The sequence below is a fragment of the Centroberyx gerrardi genome, chromosome 9, assembly GCF_048128805.1.
Source record: "Centroberyx gerrardi isolate f3 chromosome 9, fCenGer3.hap1.cur.20231027, whole genome shotgun sequence".
NCBI lineage: Eukaryota > Metazoa > Chordata > Actinopteri > Beryciformes > Berycidae > Centroberyx > Centroberyx gerrardi.
The window spans coordinates 14,422,440-14,440,122 of NC_136005.1; the positions used below are offsets into that span (position 1 = coordinate 14,422,440).

At 43.0% G+C, this 17,683-nt stretch overlaps 1 protein-coding gene across 1 annotated transcript in view; it reads right to left on the minus strand.

The window, feature by feature from the left end:
• The window catches only part of notch2 (notch receptor 2), a 42,153-nt gene extending 29,281 nt beyond the window's left edge, over positions 1-12,872 (minus strand). Inside the window, exons 1-2 of the mRNA XM_071921920.2 lie at positions 12,322-12,872; positions 2,879-2,960 (exon numbers count right to left, since the gene is read on the minus strand). Of these exons, the coding sequence (XP_071778021.1) occupies positions 2,879-2,960; positions 12,322-12,394 (155 nt within the window). The 5' untranslated portion in view covers positions 12,395-12,872. The remainder of the gene's footprint in view (positions 1-2,878; positions 2,961-12,321) is intronic.
• Positions 12,873-17,683: the final 4,811 nt, after the last annotated feature.

The window sequence follows — 17,683 nt, forward strand, 5'->3', positions numbered from 1 at the left end:
AATGAGTCAGACTCCATCTTCGTGTCAGAAACCCTCCTTGGCATACGAACAAGACAAACTATGCTCTCTATGCTCTAAACTACTACCTCATCAGAAAATACCTTCCTGGCAATGACATACGCTAAGACATAGCTACCAAGCTACCAAGGCACCAAGCAAAACAGTGACAGACACAAATGCACACATGCTCAGTCACAGGTGACACACGCCTTTCTCACACCCCAGGCTGATGTCTTGCAGTCTCACCGGTTAGACGGCTTCTCTGCACCCTGCCCTGCTAGGCAGCTAGTCGACCTCTCCCATGCACTCTTTCTCTCATACCAAAATGAGACACTGGAGATTGCTATGCCAGAAGAGGCAATAGCTGCAAGGTGAAGTTGAAGAGCAACGCCATGCGCAGGTTGTTTCCTTCACGATCCAGTGAGAGCCTACACTCCACTGCGGCGCTGTCTCAGAGTTGAGTGGCTTGAGTACTGACTTTAGAGTGGGTCGCTGTTGTCTTCGCCTGCAAGGATGTATCAATGACTTTTCTGTTCGTAACTAGGCCTACACTTTAAAACTAAAAACATATCAGCTAAAAACACGATAAATCAGCTTGCGTCCCACTCTTTATGGGGCATGAAACATAGACTGGCTAATTGTCAGCTATGAATTTCCTCAAATGTGTTGAAAAATGCATGCAGCAGTCCACCAGCTGCCCATAGAGACATCCCTCACCGACAACAGCCTGTCATCACAGCAATCGTCATTATAATTATAATGTTACTCCCAGTCTGACCCCTGGACTAATCCATGGGACATAATTAGGCCGGTCTCAGCCAAGAGGCCACAGTGACTGTTTACTTACAACCAGCCGCCGTTAATATACTGGGAAGACTAATAAACACATAATTGGATTTTCACACAATGAGCCTTTTGACCAGCGGCACAGTGCAGACGGGAGCAGACAGGCCGGATAGAGGCATGTGCGCGCATTTGTGGGCATGCATGTGTGTATGAGCATGTGTGTGTGTGTGTGTGTGTGTGTGTGTGTGTTCGTGCACGTGTTTGCATGAGGACGGCACAAACAAAATGGACTAGTTAATCAGTCTAACAGTAGGCCTGCGCTCTGTCAGCTGACTTCTAAACTACAAGACTGAGAGACTCCTCTCTCTGTGTCTTCAGGGCAAGAGGCCCGTCTGCTGTTTTCCTTGTTATCATCAGACTCATCATTCAATTCAGAGAAAAAATACTGATTGAATATTAAGGATGGAGGACAGAATTGCCAGGCAAGGGGAGATAACAGCAGTTACAAATGATGCTCCATTCAACTGACCGCTGGCTGGTACCTATATGCATTCATTCTAAACATGAAAATGCTTATTGGCCTACTGGAGATTGGCCTACTTCAGTATTTAAGTTAAGTCTTGTTAAGTGGAAAATGCGAACCCTTTGCATCTTAAGCAGGCTGTTGCATTCCATTCCATCTGCTACAATCAATGCACGATCAGATTTATTTACTCACTATATGATGCTTTTCTTAAATCACTGATCTATATTCACTGAAAAATCCCATTTAGCATCATGAGCATCCTGAACAATAACAACATTTTGCCAATGATGAAACAATTATGAAACTTTTGCAAATGAATGAAAGAGTGAGTGAAGGAGGGAAGGCGTGTGTAAATTTGGCTCGGGTTCATAAGCCTCTCTCAGTCCCTGCCTCTGTCTCTCATTAAAATTCTTGACTATGCATAAAAAGTCTCTTGATATATTTCTAGTTATAATGGAGACCTTCCTGATGGACACATACTTCCAAGCAAACACACACATACACACACACACACACACACACACACACACACACACACACAATAAGCCTCCTTGCACCTGCAGGACAATGTTCTATCTGACCTTCAATTAGACGGAGGGAATGTCAAACATTGATTAAGGAATGTTGCCTTCCCGTTCCCTTATTACAGAAGTAGCAGTAGAGTGTTGAAATTCCAAAAGCTCTGGGAACAGACACAAAGTGTGATTCACATCACATTTAATGAAATATGATAGGTTCATGAACCGGCTATGGTGTGTTTTCGTTGGGGATTTGGCTCGGGAGTGGCAACACAATTATAAAGATAGCTCGGTCCTAATTACAAACTAGGCTGAGCTGTCAAAAAGTGGAAGGCATAGATCACACAGGTCACAGAAGTCCTTTACAGTGAAACGCTTTTCCTAAATGGCCTGATTCTACCACTGGATATAGTAGCAGAGACTTACCTTGCAGGTCATTTCAAGCTGGCAGTCGGCAGCAAACTGGCATTTGCCAGGGCACAAAAGCTACAGTAGTGTGTATGGTAACAATTAATAAACTACTTGATTGAATCATTTTGATTCAATCAATGAAGTTTCAGTTAATTGTGTTTTCTCAGTTATTATATTGAATAAGTTATTTTCTCATGTAATATCATGTCTTGTCATTGTTTTGACAGCCATAAATAGCAACAAAACAGTGGGCAGTAAAATATATTGTTGGCAATGCCTAGAGCTATCAATTCTATAGCAGCAAGAGAATACTTAACAAAATCCCCGAGATGTCCCAAAAAAACATCTTGGAGGTGGAAATGTGTGTATTGGTATTGTTCCCAGTGCTGGTGTACTTTGTCAAACAGAGGAGTCTTTTATTCCCCCTTCCGCGCCTGAGCAAAACCTCATGGTCCCATGGACAGGCTGGGATTGATCTAAAAACGATCTTGCTACACTGGTTTTGGATGCAATAATCCCCTCATGTGATTTTCTCATTGCGGTGTTGATCTGTTGTATAATTTCACTGGTTCAATTCAGAAAGCATGTGTTTTATGTACCTATGTATCTGGTCACAGACCCAGCCAGTAAATCTCACCTGCAGTATCCTGTGCCGTTGCTGAAGTTCTGACACGTAGCGTTGTTAACACACGGCGTCACATTATCCACACACTGCAGAGCTGCAAGAGACAAGAGATTGGTTAGAATATGGGCATTGTCTTCACATAACACATGGCCGGTGTTAATATGAACTTCATGTCTTATTTATCAAGGAAATAACCTTAAAATTTAAATTTCTAGAACTAACAAGCCTATGCAATAAGATATGCAAAACGTGATCATACTCTCCACAAACTGGGTAGCTTAAGTGTTTCTTGCAGTGTTTTTAATGCTACTGAATTTCAAACTTGGCTTTGCTCACAAAAATATAGCCTGCAAGTCTCTCCTCTCTCCCTTCATCATAGGATTCATAGGGCTAACCACCTATCTAGCTAACCGTGCAAAGCCAGCCTGAAGTCCGCCAGTGGCCACAGGGCAGCCGGATGGGCAAGCAGACAGAAGTGAGCCTTGACGGAGACAACAAAGCCTGACTATCTCCCCGCCAGTGAGACACTCAGGGACAGACACATCCGCCATTGTGTGGCCTTGAAGCCACCAGAGACACAAGGCTCAAGTGGTCTTCACGCACACCACACTGGCACAACATGCCAAACAGAAGCGTGGTGTTCTCAGTCTTCATTTATCAGTGTGATATGGTAGGCCATTGTTGAATGTGGGTGATCAATTGGACAAAACTGCAAGAAAACATCAGAGCTGGTTCTAGAAACGTTGATATATTAGCATTTCGTATCACTTCTAGTCTCGCATCTTAAAGCTGTGGTTCCATTGTATACTACCATTCTGTAGTACACAGAGCTCTTTCTACAAAAAATGATGGCAGGTCAGCTGATTTCAAAGCAACACCAACCCTGGCTTCACAAGACAGTCATCACACTACAGGAAGTGTGCTCAGCAGTAATGCTACTTCCTGTGCCTAGACTAATCACAATGTCATTCAGGTTCAGTAATCCTCATGAAGATGATGGGCCTACACAGTCTGATGGTAGGTCAACTATATTAGGCTTACCAAACAGATTTTGGGGTGGATAAAGTTCTTTTGGCCACATTTAGTTAGTTCACTGCCAAGTCCTGTCCATTCTGGGCCTAGTCTTCTTCAGGGTTGGTCAGAGAAAGAAGGCAGACTAATGTCCTAGAGGCATGCCAGCAGGCATAGGCCATTAGACATGGAGATACCCGTACATAAACCAGCGTGAAATCCATAATCCCAACACGCACACACACACACGCCAGTATGTGCACACACACATCCACTGCACTGAAGTGTGAGTGTGAGCTGGAGACGGTTTCGCTATGTAGCAGTATATCTGACCACAGAAAATACTTAGCTATTTTGGGACTATTTCTGTACAGAGCGCACATATGGTATGTACACTTGACACTCAGGCAGGAAAAAGACGCACACACGCAATAATACAATATACAGTGTGAGAGTAGAAGCAGATGACCCATAAATATACGGGTAGACATTTCACACAGTGGACTTTCACTCATTATTCAAGTCATTACTCAACTCAAAATAGTGTTGAATCTGCTTTTGATGATTTCATGGAGATTTGGACATAAACATGGGTTACTGTAAATCTGGGCAACAGAAGATAGGGCATGGCAGGACAGCAGTCAGCCAGCAGACAACAGACAATTGCAAAAGCAGCAAAAAAAAAGAGCAATGTTGAGGGGGAGGAGAATGGGTGAGTTAAGAAGACCAATACACGAGGCAGAGGGAGGGAAAGAATGAAAGAGAGAGACTGAAAGAGCAAAAGCAGAGATCGAAAAGCTGCTCTCATTCCCCTGACTGGTTTGACGAGCTTCCCATACACGCTGTCGTAACGCCAGACGCAATGATCTTACAGCATCTGGGACGGCCTGCCTCTTATTACTCCATTTATTTATTTTACTCCATGCTGTAAAGGCCACCAATTCTGTGGCTGAAAGGGAGGAAGAAGTTTAAGCGTCTGCTCTCTCACGCAGAAAACAAACACACACTCACTCACCTGAGACAGACTGACTAGTGTATTGTAATCCAGGCTCATATCAATGCACCAGCATTCCATCCTCTCCACCTAATAGCTGTTCTCACACTTCCTATCAATAACCCATGGTCATGAGGAATTCCCTGGGACAAGAGCCTTGATAAGGCCGATCGACAAAGTCAACAGTGAAACTACGTCTGGCTGGTGTGAGCTGAGGAGAAGTCTCCACTGAAGGTAACTGACCTAATGATTATGGCATTACTCCCCTCCCTGATCCAAAGTCCTCATTCCTTTTTCTCGCCCTCACCTCATCTTCCAGCTGTTTTCCTCTGCATTGTGGATGGGTGTAAGGGGGGTGGGGGTGGGGGGGTGGAAAGGAAAAAGAGTTGGGCCAAGGAGTTGAAAAAGAGGAGTGCATGAGAAGGACAAAAGCAGAACGAAAGCAGGAGATTTACATTGTCTGCGGTGTGGTGGGACTGAGTGGAAAGCGGCCCCTCTCTCTCTCTCTCTCTCTCACACACACATACACACACACAAACACACACACACACACACACACACACACACATTCACACACACACACCTTCTGAAGGTGTTGCTCATTTGTGCTAAAATTATTTCTCTATTATCTTATTGCAGCTAAGACACCATCTGTTTAGGTTACATGTTTCCACCAAGCAGAGTGCTAATTTAGGCTCATGTCATTACAATATGCAAGTTTCCATTTCATTGGTCTTTAACTGTGGAATTGTACAACTTCATACAAGATTACATAACCTATAGCACGTCATTCTGTGAAATACATACAGTTCCTGTTACAGTACTGTTATTTCACTCAAACGTTTCTCCAAAATAAATTCCATTAGGGGTCAATGGTTGAGTGACCAGGCCTCAATCCTAAAACAGTGTGCAGAATGTGGTGTTATTTGTAAATATAGGATTAGGCTATGTTTTAGGCATTTAGCTGATGCTCTTATTCAGAGCAAATAGTGCAAATAGTAGATGGTAGAAGTCCCAATTGTGTCTCACAATCAACACAATTAGAGTAGTAGGCTAATAAATGACAGCTAAGGACAGCTTGTTGTGTCATGCCAATATAGGTCTTGTAACTTTGGATAAAAAAAAAACAGACTGGATGAGATTTGGCCCTATATCAGAACATTAATATTATCAGCCTATGTTCGCACTTATATTTATTATTATATTATATGTGACTGATGTGGGGAAATAATATACTAGCACAAAAATCAGCCAATTAATTAGAAATAATGTCATTAAATATTGTTATCAGTATCATACTTCATACAGTATGAGTCAGGCCTCAGTAAAAGGAAGACAACAATCACAGCCCTTGACAGTCTAGTCAGAAAAGATTGGGAGGGGGGAGTCTAGTTGTTTGTGTTCAGCTGGCATTATGCATGGTTCCTCCCTCAGCACTCGCCACTGCTTTGTCACTGAAACCACAGAAAGCCCCTGGGGAGACCTGGCTATGTCATGAGGAGAAAAAAAGAGGGGGGGGGGAGTGAGAGAGAAAGAGACCGAGAGAGAGAGAGACAGAGAGAGACAGAAGGGAGGAGGAAAGAGAACAAGAGAGAGAGACGAGCTTTGAGCTAATGGATGCGGATTGAGATGGGGAAGTAATTACGAAACTACTGACAAAGACTGCACACGAATGGGCGTCCCTGAGCCCTGGCACACATCCATACAGGAGAGGGCAGGAAGTTGTTCGCGCCGAGTGAGGAAGTAACCCCATTTCCTGGAATTGCTGTACAAGCCCCTATCCAGCAGCCAAACTGTTGTCATGGTAACTTGCAATAAAATACCCTTAGCTCAGCATGGAAGGAGAGAAGCGAAGCTCAAACTAAACAACATTACCCCGAGGGTAGCTTTACTGGCCCACACAAACAGCAGAGACACGGAGCAGAAGCACCAAGCTGGGCTTTAAGGTCTTATTGTGTCAGGTCAAGTTCAGAGTGAGGGAGGTGACTTACTGTAAGAAACTGGCCGGTGCCAACAGCAGCAGTAAAGACGGGCGATAACCTAGCTTGACTGTTCTACCAACTGAGATGGTGGCCTGGCTGTTATAATTGCTTGGAGGAGTTAACAGGCTTCATCTTAAGCTGAGTACACACAGAGGAGGGCTGTGCTGTGTTGGTACAGCAGGATGCACTGCTGGCTAGCTGACTCAGTGTGTATGTCTGTGTGTATCTGTGTGTGTGTGTGTGTGTGTGTGTGTGTGTGTGTGTGTGAGTGAGAGAGAGAGAGAGAGAGAGAGAGACAGAGACAGAGAGAGAAACAGAGAGAGAAACAGGGGGAGAGCAGACCAGACTAATTTAGGGACTTTCCCTTTCCCTAGACCCTTTTTCTCTTTCAAAATCATTTTTCGTATGACACAAAAAAGATTTTTGGACTATAATGCAGATAGATACATTCACATTGTTTTTAGAACTTCAATTACAGGCACTTGGACAGACTATGGCCATAATATATGATATGTAAGAATAACATAGCGACCCACTTTAGTATTCCAGCAATCCATCTGTGGGTCCTGAGACCTGGTGGTCCCAAGGAAAGCCTGGAATAATAAACTGTAGAGCCTACACACTGTACCTGCTTGTCTGCCTCCTAGTTTGTTCTGCTTCCTCTCTCTGTCTGACCTGCTTACCTATTTTGCTGCCCCTCTAACTGCCTGCCCAGCTGTGCCTATACTTAGGCCGGCCTATATCCCCAGCTTTTCATTTGCCCCTATGAATGTCTAGCATGCTCTGTCCTGTCTGTTTACTTGGCTGTCACTTAATCGGACATGTCAGACCCATGAAAGCCTAGCCAAAATGTGATTTTTCAGTTACGTCTCATTAATAGTAGTAGTACCTCTGCCATTTTGAAGTTAAGCTTCGGTAAACACAAGGGTTTTTCTTTTACATGGGTGACCTGCTAGTAGGTAAAGCGAAACGCAAAATCAACTTTTTTGCAAATTTATGTATGCAGCATGAGAACAACACCACCTACACGTTACCATATTAAGTTAAAGCTACTTCACAACCAGAACCTTTTGCTAACTAGCTCTCTTTGCAATTTTGCCAATATAGCCTACCAGTTTCAGACCCAGTGGGAGGTGTAAATTAGCAACTTTTTCATACATTTAAGTAATTTGTATGACATAGACAGGTAATATACAGCAGCAAAATTTGTGAAAATAAACAACAAAAAAGTGAATAACTGATTGATTGTGGAAAAAATGTGAAATGTATGATTTTATACAACTCCCTTGTTGCACTTGTTTTCATGGATGAGCCCTCATAACCAACTGATCTCTGCTTTTCTTTACATGCAACCAGCAGTAACATGGAAAAAAACGTGCCATTATATTAATAATTCACCTTGCCATAATATATTAATGGGACCTAATGAGGGGTTCTCAGCTCCTACATCAGCGGTACAGGACTGATTCATCATTTCAACCCAAGGAAACTGTTGCTTCGATGACGAAAGAAACAGACATTCACTTTTCGCTTTGTAATTTGAAGTTCCCACTGCCATGTCCGCTCCACACGACTCTCTGACGTCCAATCTGATTGGTCTTACTGGCCATCGGGCAATCCTTATTGTTGAACCCTGTATTCTACCCTACCATCCTGTGTTCCCCGTAAATTCATTCATCACAGGTGACCCAAAACTGCTAGAAAATCATCCACATTGCGAGAAAAATGTTAAACCAATTAAATGTGATGATATATCCCTGTTGCTTACTTAAATGAACAAAAAAGAGCAGGGCAATTACAGACCAGTTAATCCACATCCTTACATAAGTATCCAAATGAGAGTCATTTTAAACCGCAACAGATATTACAACTGGTTGTAAAAGTAGGACTAAATTACTACTGCCGCCCATTCTTACAAAGAATTTCTAAGGGAAACTCTGTAGTCTCTCTCCTCCTCCTATACCTGATGTGTCCTGCTTGGTTCACTACCCCACCATGTGCCCTGCCTGCCTGTCTCCAGGATTACGGGTCTGTGTTGGGCAAGGAATGCAGGCCACGGTAATTCCCTGTTAATTTGCTAACCTGTTCAACAGTGCAGACACAACGCTCTGTAATCCCCTCGACCTTCACAGCCACAAACCCCCCCTGTAGTAACAGTGCATGCAGTGCACGTAGCGCACGTACCTAGCTTCATTCACACTTTGACTGGTATTTATTTAATGCACCAGGATTAAAGCCACTAAGAACGAAATGGTCAAGTGGGCATGGGCATTGGCTCTGCATGAGCACTGTGAAGCAAAATTAATACAGGCCCATAACTGCTGGGCTACTCTCACCATGTCTGCTATGTCTTTCAGCCTCAAGACCACAAGTACAGTAGGTCCAGGCCTATATGTCTATGTCTATTCTAAGCCACCATGCCTACAGAGGCACACACACATGCACAAACATACACATAGGCACTCACACACTTGCATGTGCACGTACACACACAACACACATACACATCTGGAACCCAGTCCCTCAGCCCTTCACCCGTTGACTCATACAGTTCTACACTTTGCTGCTGTAGCTTGACTTGACATTATTTACAACTCCCTCCCACTCCAACCAACAAGCACAGGACTGAAACACATGTGGTGGCCTGGTTTTTTTACTATGCTACTAATCAAAAGGGTGGGGAAGGCAGAACTGAATATAACCTGAAACATGCGCATGCAGGAGCGATCGCAGAAATTATCTGAACGAGGCAGCGGGGAGCAGGAGGGAAGAGAAAAGGCAGGAATCAAGGGGAAGGTTGGGAGAGTGTCGCAGAGAGGATGCCCTATGTCACATTAATAACTCTGCCACAAGGCAGTGGGTAGAGCTGGTCGTCAGTAAATAATGCAGTGTGGTGGGAAGCTCAATAAACAGCTTTGTGTTCAGAGCACAGGGCGAAGCAAGGAGCAGATAAATCACATTTCACACCAGGCTCCAGTTTGGGGCAGATGCAAGGAAACCATGGGCGGCACAATCGCTGGCCTTTGTCAGTTTGTTTCCACAATGAAATACATACACACACACAAATAGATACACACACGCACGTCAGCTGTCTGCTGTTTGCACTGGGCAAATATATGCAACCATCCACATGCCCACACCATGGGGGCAACACTATGTCGTGTGCCACAGAAATGCCAGCTACGCTTCCTCAAGGGGCAGATTACGTTCACCATTACAAAACTGTGGTGTAGCACAGTATGAAGTATATCATTGCTTCAATACAGCAGGACTGCATTGTCCTTTAAATATGGGCCTGAAAATGATGCTTTAACTATTTATGAGTTGAGCATTTATTCTGTTTGGGAGCAGTCACATAGTGCCGCAAGTAACAATGCTGTTAGCTCAATTAGCTGAGTGAACTGCAGCATCTTGGACATGTATTACGTAAATGGTGCATGGTTATAAAGATGGTAGAAATGATATGGTACCTTTTGGTATGTTGTTATTGGTAGTTTAGGAATGCCTCTAGGCCAGTCACAATTTGCGGTGAGAGCTAACTAATATTGGATAGAGAGCAACAAGAGACAGAATCATCTGATAGAGAACCTACTGCTTTGTGTAGTGCAGGGAGTGTTAGAGGGAGAGAGGAGAGGTAAAGAGAGAGGGAGTGAGAGACAGCATGAGAGGGATGGAAAAAAGAAAGCATGGCACAGAGAGAGAGAAAGAGAGAGAGGGGGAGAGAGAGAGAGAGAGAGATAGAGAGAGGGGGAGAGGGAGAGAGAGAGAGAGAGAGAGAGAGAGAGGGGGAGAGGGAGAGAGAGAGAGCATGAAGAGAAAGGGAGGGAGGAATGTGAAACACCAACAGCAACATTCCACCCGCTTCTCCTTGCACTGCCTGCAGCACTTTTACATTGTCTTCTCTTCTTTTGTGTAACTCCTCTGTTCACAAGTCACCTAGTCCATGTAAAAACGTGAGAAAAGGATAGCCCGGCCGCATGTATCAACTCTGGGCAAAAAAGGATGTGAGATGAAGTCAATTTCAAGTTGGCACCCTTATGTAAAGCAACAGGGCTTAGCAGGCCTATAGGCTATTTGTGATTGTCCATCATTTTTCAGAGCAGCCGCTGACACAACCTTTTAAGGAGCCTGTATGCCTATGCTTTGGAAAACAATCTATACAGATAAAAAAAATCATGGCAATATCATCAGTAGCAGTGATAGTAGGAGTTTGTAAAACACTCATAAAAAAAAAATACATATTTGATCCAAGAAATATGCCTTCATCTTTGAGCTAAAAAACCGCCATAATTTCACAAATCATAACTGGAAGCTTCATGGATAGTTTCAGGCACAAAAATATGGTAACCAGAGATAAAGTGGTGGGTAAACCCACGTTAACTCTGTTTACCCACCTTTGTATTAGCGGACTAGAGTTTAGCCATCATTTTACTGACAGACTGAAATACATCTTTATGATATAATCTTATAATATATATTAAGGAGTATCGAACTGATGTAAATAATGTGAGGACGGGGTCCTTTTAGGGGAAAAAACATAAATGACTTGTTTTCCTGAAAATATAATTGACTATGTTTATTTTGGCGGATGTTTGCCTTACGATGATCACCGACCTGAAATCATAGTCTACCCTCCTTTTTATTCACTACTTCATCACTAATGACAGCTCTCTTAATTATATCAAGATTTCAGCACTATAAGGTTGGCTAAATATGGCTAAGTGTCCATTTTGAATTCTTTCTCTTGAAAATGGACGAGCTCTCGATGTTCAACATCTGGGCAGCGGTGCGACTCAACTCAGACAAAACAGTGTGTAGTAGGCCTTGATGTCCATGTTAATCAGACCCACATCACCTGAATAAACTAAACTTTAGATTTTAGACTCTTCTGCCAGAGTTTTAGTTTTCGTTTCATAGGCCTCCAGGATGTGACTGTGTAGTGAAAGACTTTTAAACTAAAGCAATGCAGTGGCTTGTCACTGTGCTTTACCTTGAGCAGTCCCTGACGAAAAGAGCTCTATAGGACTATAATAACTATAGTGATACCACAGGAGATAAAAAAAAAAAAGAATTGCCATAAAGTACGATAAGGTCACTATTAACTCACTATTAAGTACCACAGACACGATATAAGCCCCATGTATACTGGATACTATAGGATATTACTGTGATTTTTGTTTTGGGTAATAGGCCATTAGAGCACCTATCCAAACGTCGCAGAAACGAAAAAGTCACCACCAAACAAGCTTAAATGTAAGAGCTATCTATATAAAGTTAAGTTACTACTCACAAGAACAAGTTTTGATATTACAAAATAAACCAAATCACCTAGTAGGCACAACTGCACAAGAAGCGTGTGCAGAGATGCTATGCATGCTCCGCAGATGCAGATGCAACAAAACGTGATAATGGTATGATATGGATTTATAAAAGCCCCCAGTGCAGCTTCACCGTGATGCAAAACTTACCCAAAGAGAGTTGAATGAAGCAGAAGACGAAGACTATTGGTGTGCCCGAGGAGAAACCGGGTATTTGGCCCATATTTTCTGTGTAATCCACATAAGGTCGCTAGCCCGAAACTGAGCTGTCTCCGGGACGGTTGGTTCTTCTCAAACTCTTGTTAGAAGTGGCTCACACACTATTAAGAAACAAAACGACCTACTTGTAGTGCCAAATTAGACCATTTCAGTTCTTTTTAAATGTGACCCATGAGCCGCTACATTAAAACCGTTTAAAATATGTAATATATGTAACTTCTACTAATAAAATACGGCACTGTAAAGCTTTTTCGCCTCTCTTCGCTCCCCAGTTCACTGAAGTCACTCGGAGTGAGAAAAAAAAAACATATCCTTCCGCATAAGTCAGCGTGGATCTATCTTCGGGCTGCAAAGATGGTAAAGGCTTATTTGAAGATAAAATCGAGAATCTGATGGTTTATCGCCGCTTCACAAACTCACATTAGTCGAGAAATTTGTGAATTTAGCGTCGGACACCGCCAGAAAACACATTTGAGGATAAAGTTTTCTTTCTCCGTGTCGCCGCGGCGGAGGAATTTTCACTCATTTTTCTACTTCTCAGCCCCGTATGACTCAAAATTAACCCGTTCAATGGTTATTCTTTTCTCCTCCCCAAGTACTGCATGTTTTTTTCCGTTATGCCTTTTTAACACCCACTGTTTACTTACGTTCCTCATTATCATCTCTGGTAATGCCAGGCTGTTTGCCAGTTTTGAGGTCTGTAGCCTGTGTCTGGGGTGCAAAGGGTTGTTTTTCTTCTAGCCGACAAGTTCAGTTTTCAAGTAATGTTAGAGCCCTATGTGGGCAGGAGAATCTTGACTTTGAGAAGCAGTGATACATAGTGGTAGGCCTAAATAAAAAGGTAGGTAAACTGTGACCTCCAGTAACGCAAACAACCCCCAATATATACCACAATCAATAATATTTTTTAGAAAAGCCTTAACTATGCATGTTTTCTCTCCTTAAAGACCAAATTTGAATACAGCATACATCCGTTTTATACCACTTAATATGATATGTGCTATGAATTTACCAAATAAATAATTATGTCAGTTAAGTGTTCAGGCAATGTCAGGCCTATTTTGTCAGGAGGATCTTATCTTTGTGAAGCTTAGATGGGATTTACAGAAATTTTAATAATGAAAAGAGTAATAAAATTGTTATTATTCACTGTCCACTAAGGCAAAATCACTATAGTCCTATGATAGGCTATTCCTAAAGGGACTATCCTATCTGTCCTACTCAAATTGGTGAGTTTATATTAGACTTATAGTTGATGGTGTTTTTTTTAATCTCCTATTATGTCACTAATATCCCCATAATATTCCTTATAATGACTTGTTTTGCTGTGATATTTGTATAGAATCCCTCAAAAATGTATTACAGGATTACTATAGTTCTTTTTCATAAAAAAGGTCACATTTGATGATGATGGTTTGAGTGCGTATTGTTATGTTGCATAACACAACAATAACAATGTTTTCCCAGAATTTTTTGCTGTCATATTTAATCATTTTTTTAATCACATCATCATGAAAGGGATGTTTTTTCGAGAACAAGCCGCTTTTTTGCTGCCATCTAAGACACAATAGAACAATTACACATTAATCAATCCCAACAGTTTACTCGGTCACTCACACACACACAGAGAGACACACACGCACTAGCTTTATAAAATGTTAGTGACTACAGTAAAGCCAGACTAATTATCCCTTATCAGTCTGAATGATCCAGGTGTAAATCACTGGCTCATCACAACAACAAGGCCACGTCTCATCCCAGTGATTTGTTTGTCTTCACACCCCGTTAGAGAAACATTGCCGAGCCTCCCGCTGCTGGGACCAGCCCTCTGTCCTCTATTCAACCCTGCTGAAAGGCCCGGGACCAGGGGGAGCAAATTGATCTCCTCAGGGGTCCGGACTCACAATGCTTTTGTTGCTGCGGCCAATGTCAAGCTCCAGCTCTCCATGCAGGTTGGGTGTCAGGTGCTGGCACAGCAACAAACGCTGTTCAGGCATTTGGTCAGATGCTCCTTTTGTTGATAAACAACCTCTTTTATTTGCTTATCCTTCTTATCTCTCAGCAAAACACGGACCACGCAAATTCATTGCCATAGATGAAGATGCATAGCATGCTGAATAACCTGAGGGACGCATTAAGTTCAGTTTAAGTTCAATTCAGTTTAATACACTATTCAGTGACAAACAGTTCATCTCTCCTGCTTACCACATATACACTCTAAGCATTGATCAATCTATTATTTGATGGTGGAGTCATTGGTCATGTGAGCTAATAGTAATGGGAAATAATCACTTCAGAGGGTCAGTTTGTCTGCAGCACTGTTTTCCTAATGATGTCACTCCAGATGTGGGCTTCTAGTCTGGGAGAGACAGAGTGAGAAAGGGTGTGGGTCTGAGCAGAAAACTCTGATTAGTTCCTCCTTGCTGTTCCACTGATGAAAGACTTCTACCACAGAAGCCTGACACAGTTAAGAACATTTGAAAACAATAGCGAAGCGCTGGAAAATCTCGCCGATGGTGTAAACGCCTTTGATCCACTTTCATATGAATGCATCAGCAACCCCAACTTCAAATCTCTTGTCTGAGATGAATCTCTTGCCTGAGATCACAAAAACCTTTATCAGAAGTTGGTAATAAAAAAGGGAAGGTAGAAAAAAAAAGATTAGATAATTGCAATGTTGTTAGACGATTACAAAGTTTCGGTTTTATTAGCAGTCAAGACTGAACTGTCAGAAACAGTAAGATTAACTAAGTGTGTCATCAAAACTGCAACTCAACGTTCAAGACACTTTATCTACTATATGGGTGCTTCTCTTTTATATACCACAGAGTAGTAATAAACCATGGCTTGGATCAGCGCCATTGGCCTCTGCCATGCTGGTGAGAGAGCTGCTTTCATGTTGGGGCTCTTCACACTGATTTGGAGCTCATCAGTCATGGTGACTCCAGCTGTCAGACAGTAGATTTATACTGCTGAACATAGCGGTCAGGGGGCAGATAGTAAAGACTGATTACCTTGGAGTGTGTGTGTGTGTGTGCACCGCCTTCACCATATACACACCGTCTACCCCCTATATACGATGGCCATGGGAAACCAAATCAGTGCTTGTGTCATTCAAGAAGAACGTTACCCGGCCTTTACGTTCTAAGATGGCAGGCAGGAGAGGCAGTATGAAGTGTATATATGATGCCTGTCTATAATTAGCAATGGCACGGAGTGATTCACTTTTCATTACTCTGCTGTGACAGCTGATTTGCCAGCATAAACAAGCACGTGTCACCGAGTTGGGTCCTGCACACTGGCTCTGGATGCTTCTATGTATGCTTCAGAGAGGCACTTGCAGAATTTTGCAGAAAGTTACTTGCATGCAGCTGTTGTACACGACACTGAGATCTCATACAGTAAACAGGAGTCGACCAGCAGGGCTTTTTGTGCTGACTTTCCTCAGATGACTATTGGGTGTGAAGTTTCGATGCCCCCTCTGCCCCCTATCCAGACTCTCTCACATGCCCTGCCGGAAGCATCACCTATCTAATGCCTTCTTTACTTGTGTAAGCAGATCTGGGGGAGAGGAAGCGAGAGGGGATATATTTAGGGTCGATTATCTCCTCCTCCTTTCTCACTGACCTGTTTAGAATTCCGTAAGAAACTTAGACATTGCCAGCTTTACATGTGTGTCATGCGTAACACCCTCTGTAACGGGGTATAACACCTCTGGATATGCTGCTGACATGTTAAGCAAAGGTTTGCATTAAATCAGGGGAACGCTACAAGGCGGAAGGTGGCGTTCTGCAGCCGTGGCCGTGGCCCACAGTATACAGGATATAAGACTAAAGGACATTTCAGATTAGCTAAGTCTGCCTTCTTTTTGACACAAGCATTTACAGGATATGTTCGGCCAAAAGTACAGGGTCATCAAGATGAGAAGCTACAGGGTATCTGATTTGCAGGGAGATATAGTGGGTGATAGAAGGGTTTCCAAGTATCTAATCACAGTAAATCATTTTCCGGTGTGAACTTAAGTTTACACAAACTAAATGTCGGCGACAGGGAAGAGACTACACAGATCAGCACTAATTTAGTGTTATCATTGACTACTTCAAATGTTAATAAAATGTACCTACGAAAGCTTTTGTTTACTGTCCTTAGTTCTACATGAAGGTATTAAGATAAAAGTCATAATTTACGGCAAGTCCACAATCTACTGTAGTATGCTTACCGGATTTGACAATTTATCAGCAGACTGACTTGGCTTTGCAGACTTATATGACATCTCACTGTGGAACAGCTTTTGTTTACAGAGTAATTCATGAAGATAGCTATAGATAAAAGAGTAATTTCACTGTCTAATCATCGTATGTAATCGCTCAGAAGTGATTTATTGTTACCATACAGTACATAAACCTTAAGGTGGTGTTGTGGTCTGGGGTCATAATTATTTGATATATTGTCAAGCTGACGAATCACTCCATAAACCCCCATCACTTTGCCAGCAGTGTCATGTTGCAGACAACACGGCAAAAAAAGGAAAATAGTGTAACGCAAACTCCAATAGATCTCAGAAGTTGTTGATAGGCTCTAGCTTTGGACGTGCATCTGCGGGGTTCCAACATGGTGCAGCGTCATGCCGCTCCGCAGTGGTCAACTTCCTTGAGGAAAGCAAGGATTCATAGTGTTTTTGTGTGTGTGTGTGTGTGTGTGTGTATGTGTGCGTGTGTGTGCGTCATGGCGTTCCGCAGTGGTCAAAGGTGGCGAGTTAGCGAGCACGTGGGCCTGACGTGACCAAGCATGAGGTGGGTCGATGCCTTCGCCAAGCGTCCCTGAAGAGGAAAAGAAGTGTAAGAAAGAAGGGAGCTGGCAGGGAGGTGAGGGAACAGGTGATGCAGGGAAGGTGTGAGGTTCCTTGAGGAGAAGGTGTGTGTGTATATGTGTGTGTGTGCACATCCTGTAAGGTGACCTAGGGTTCTGGCAGGGCCAGGTGGACAGGAATGTGCTGTTGTGTGTGGATGGGATCCTCCCTTGAGCGCCCCTGCCTGCCCACCGTCACCCCACACTAGCAGGCTATTTATACTGCGCTGTGGGAAAATAACGGCCCCAGCAGTGTCATCTGGGTTTTGCAAGGTTTATACCCCCCCCCACACACACACACACACACACGCACACACACACGCACACACACACAACACCACCGCCCTTCCCAACTCCCTTAGTCACCAGCAACTAAAAGACATATGTAGCCTGACCAGCATATTAACCTTGTACATAATTACTGCTGATGTTCTCAATTATCCTA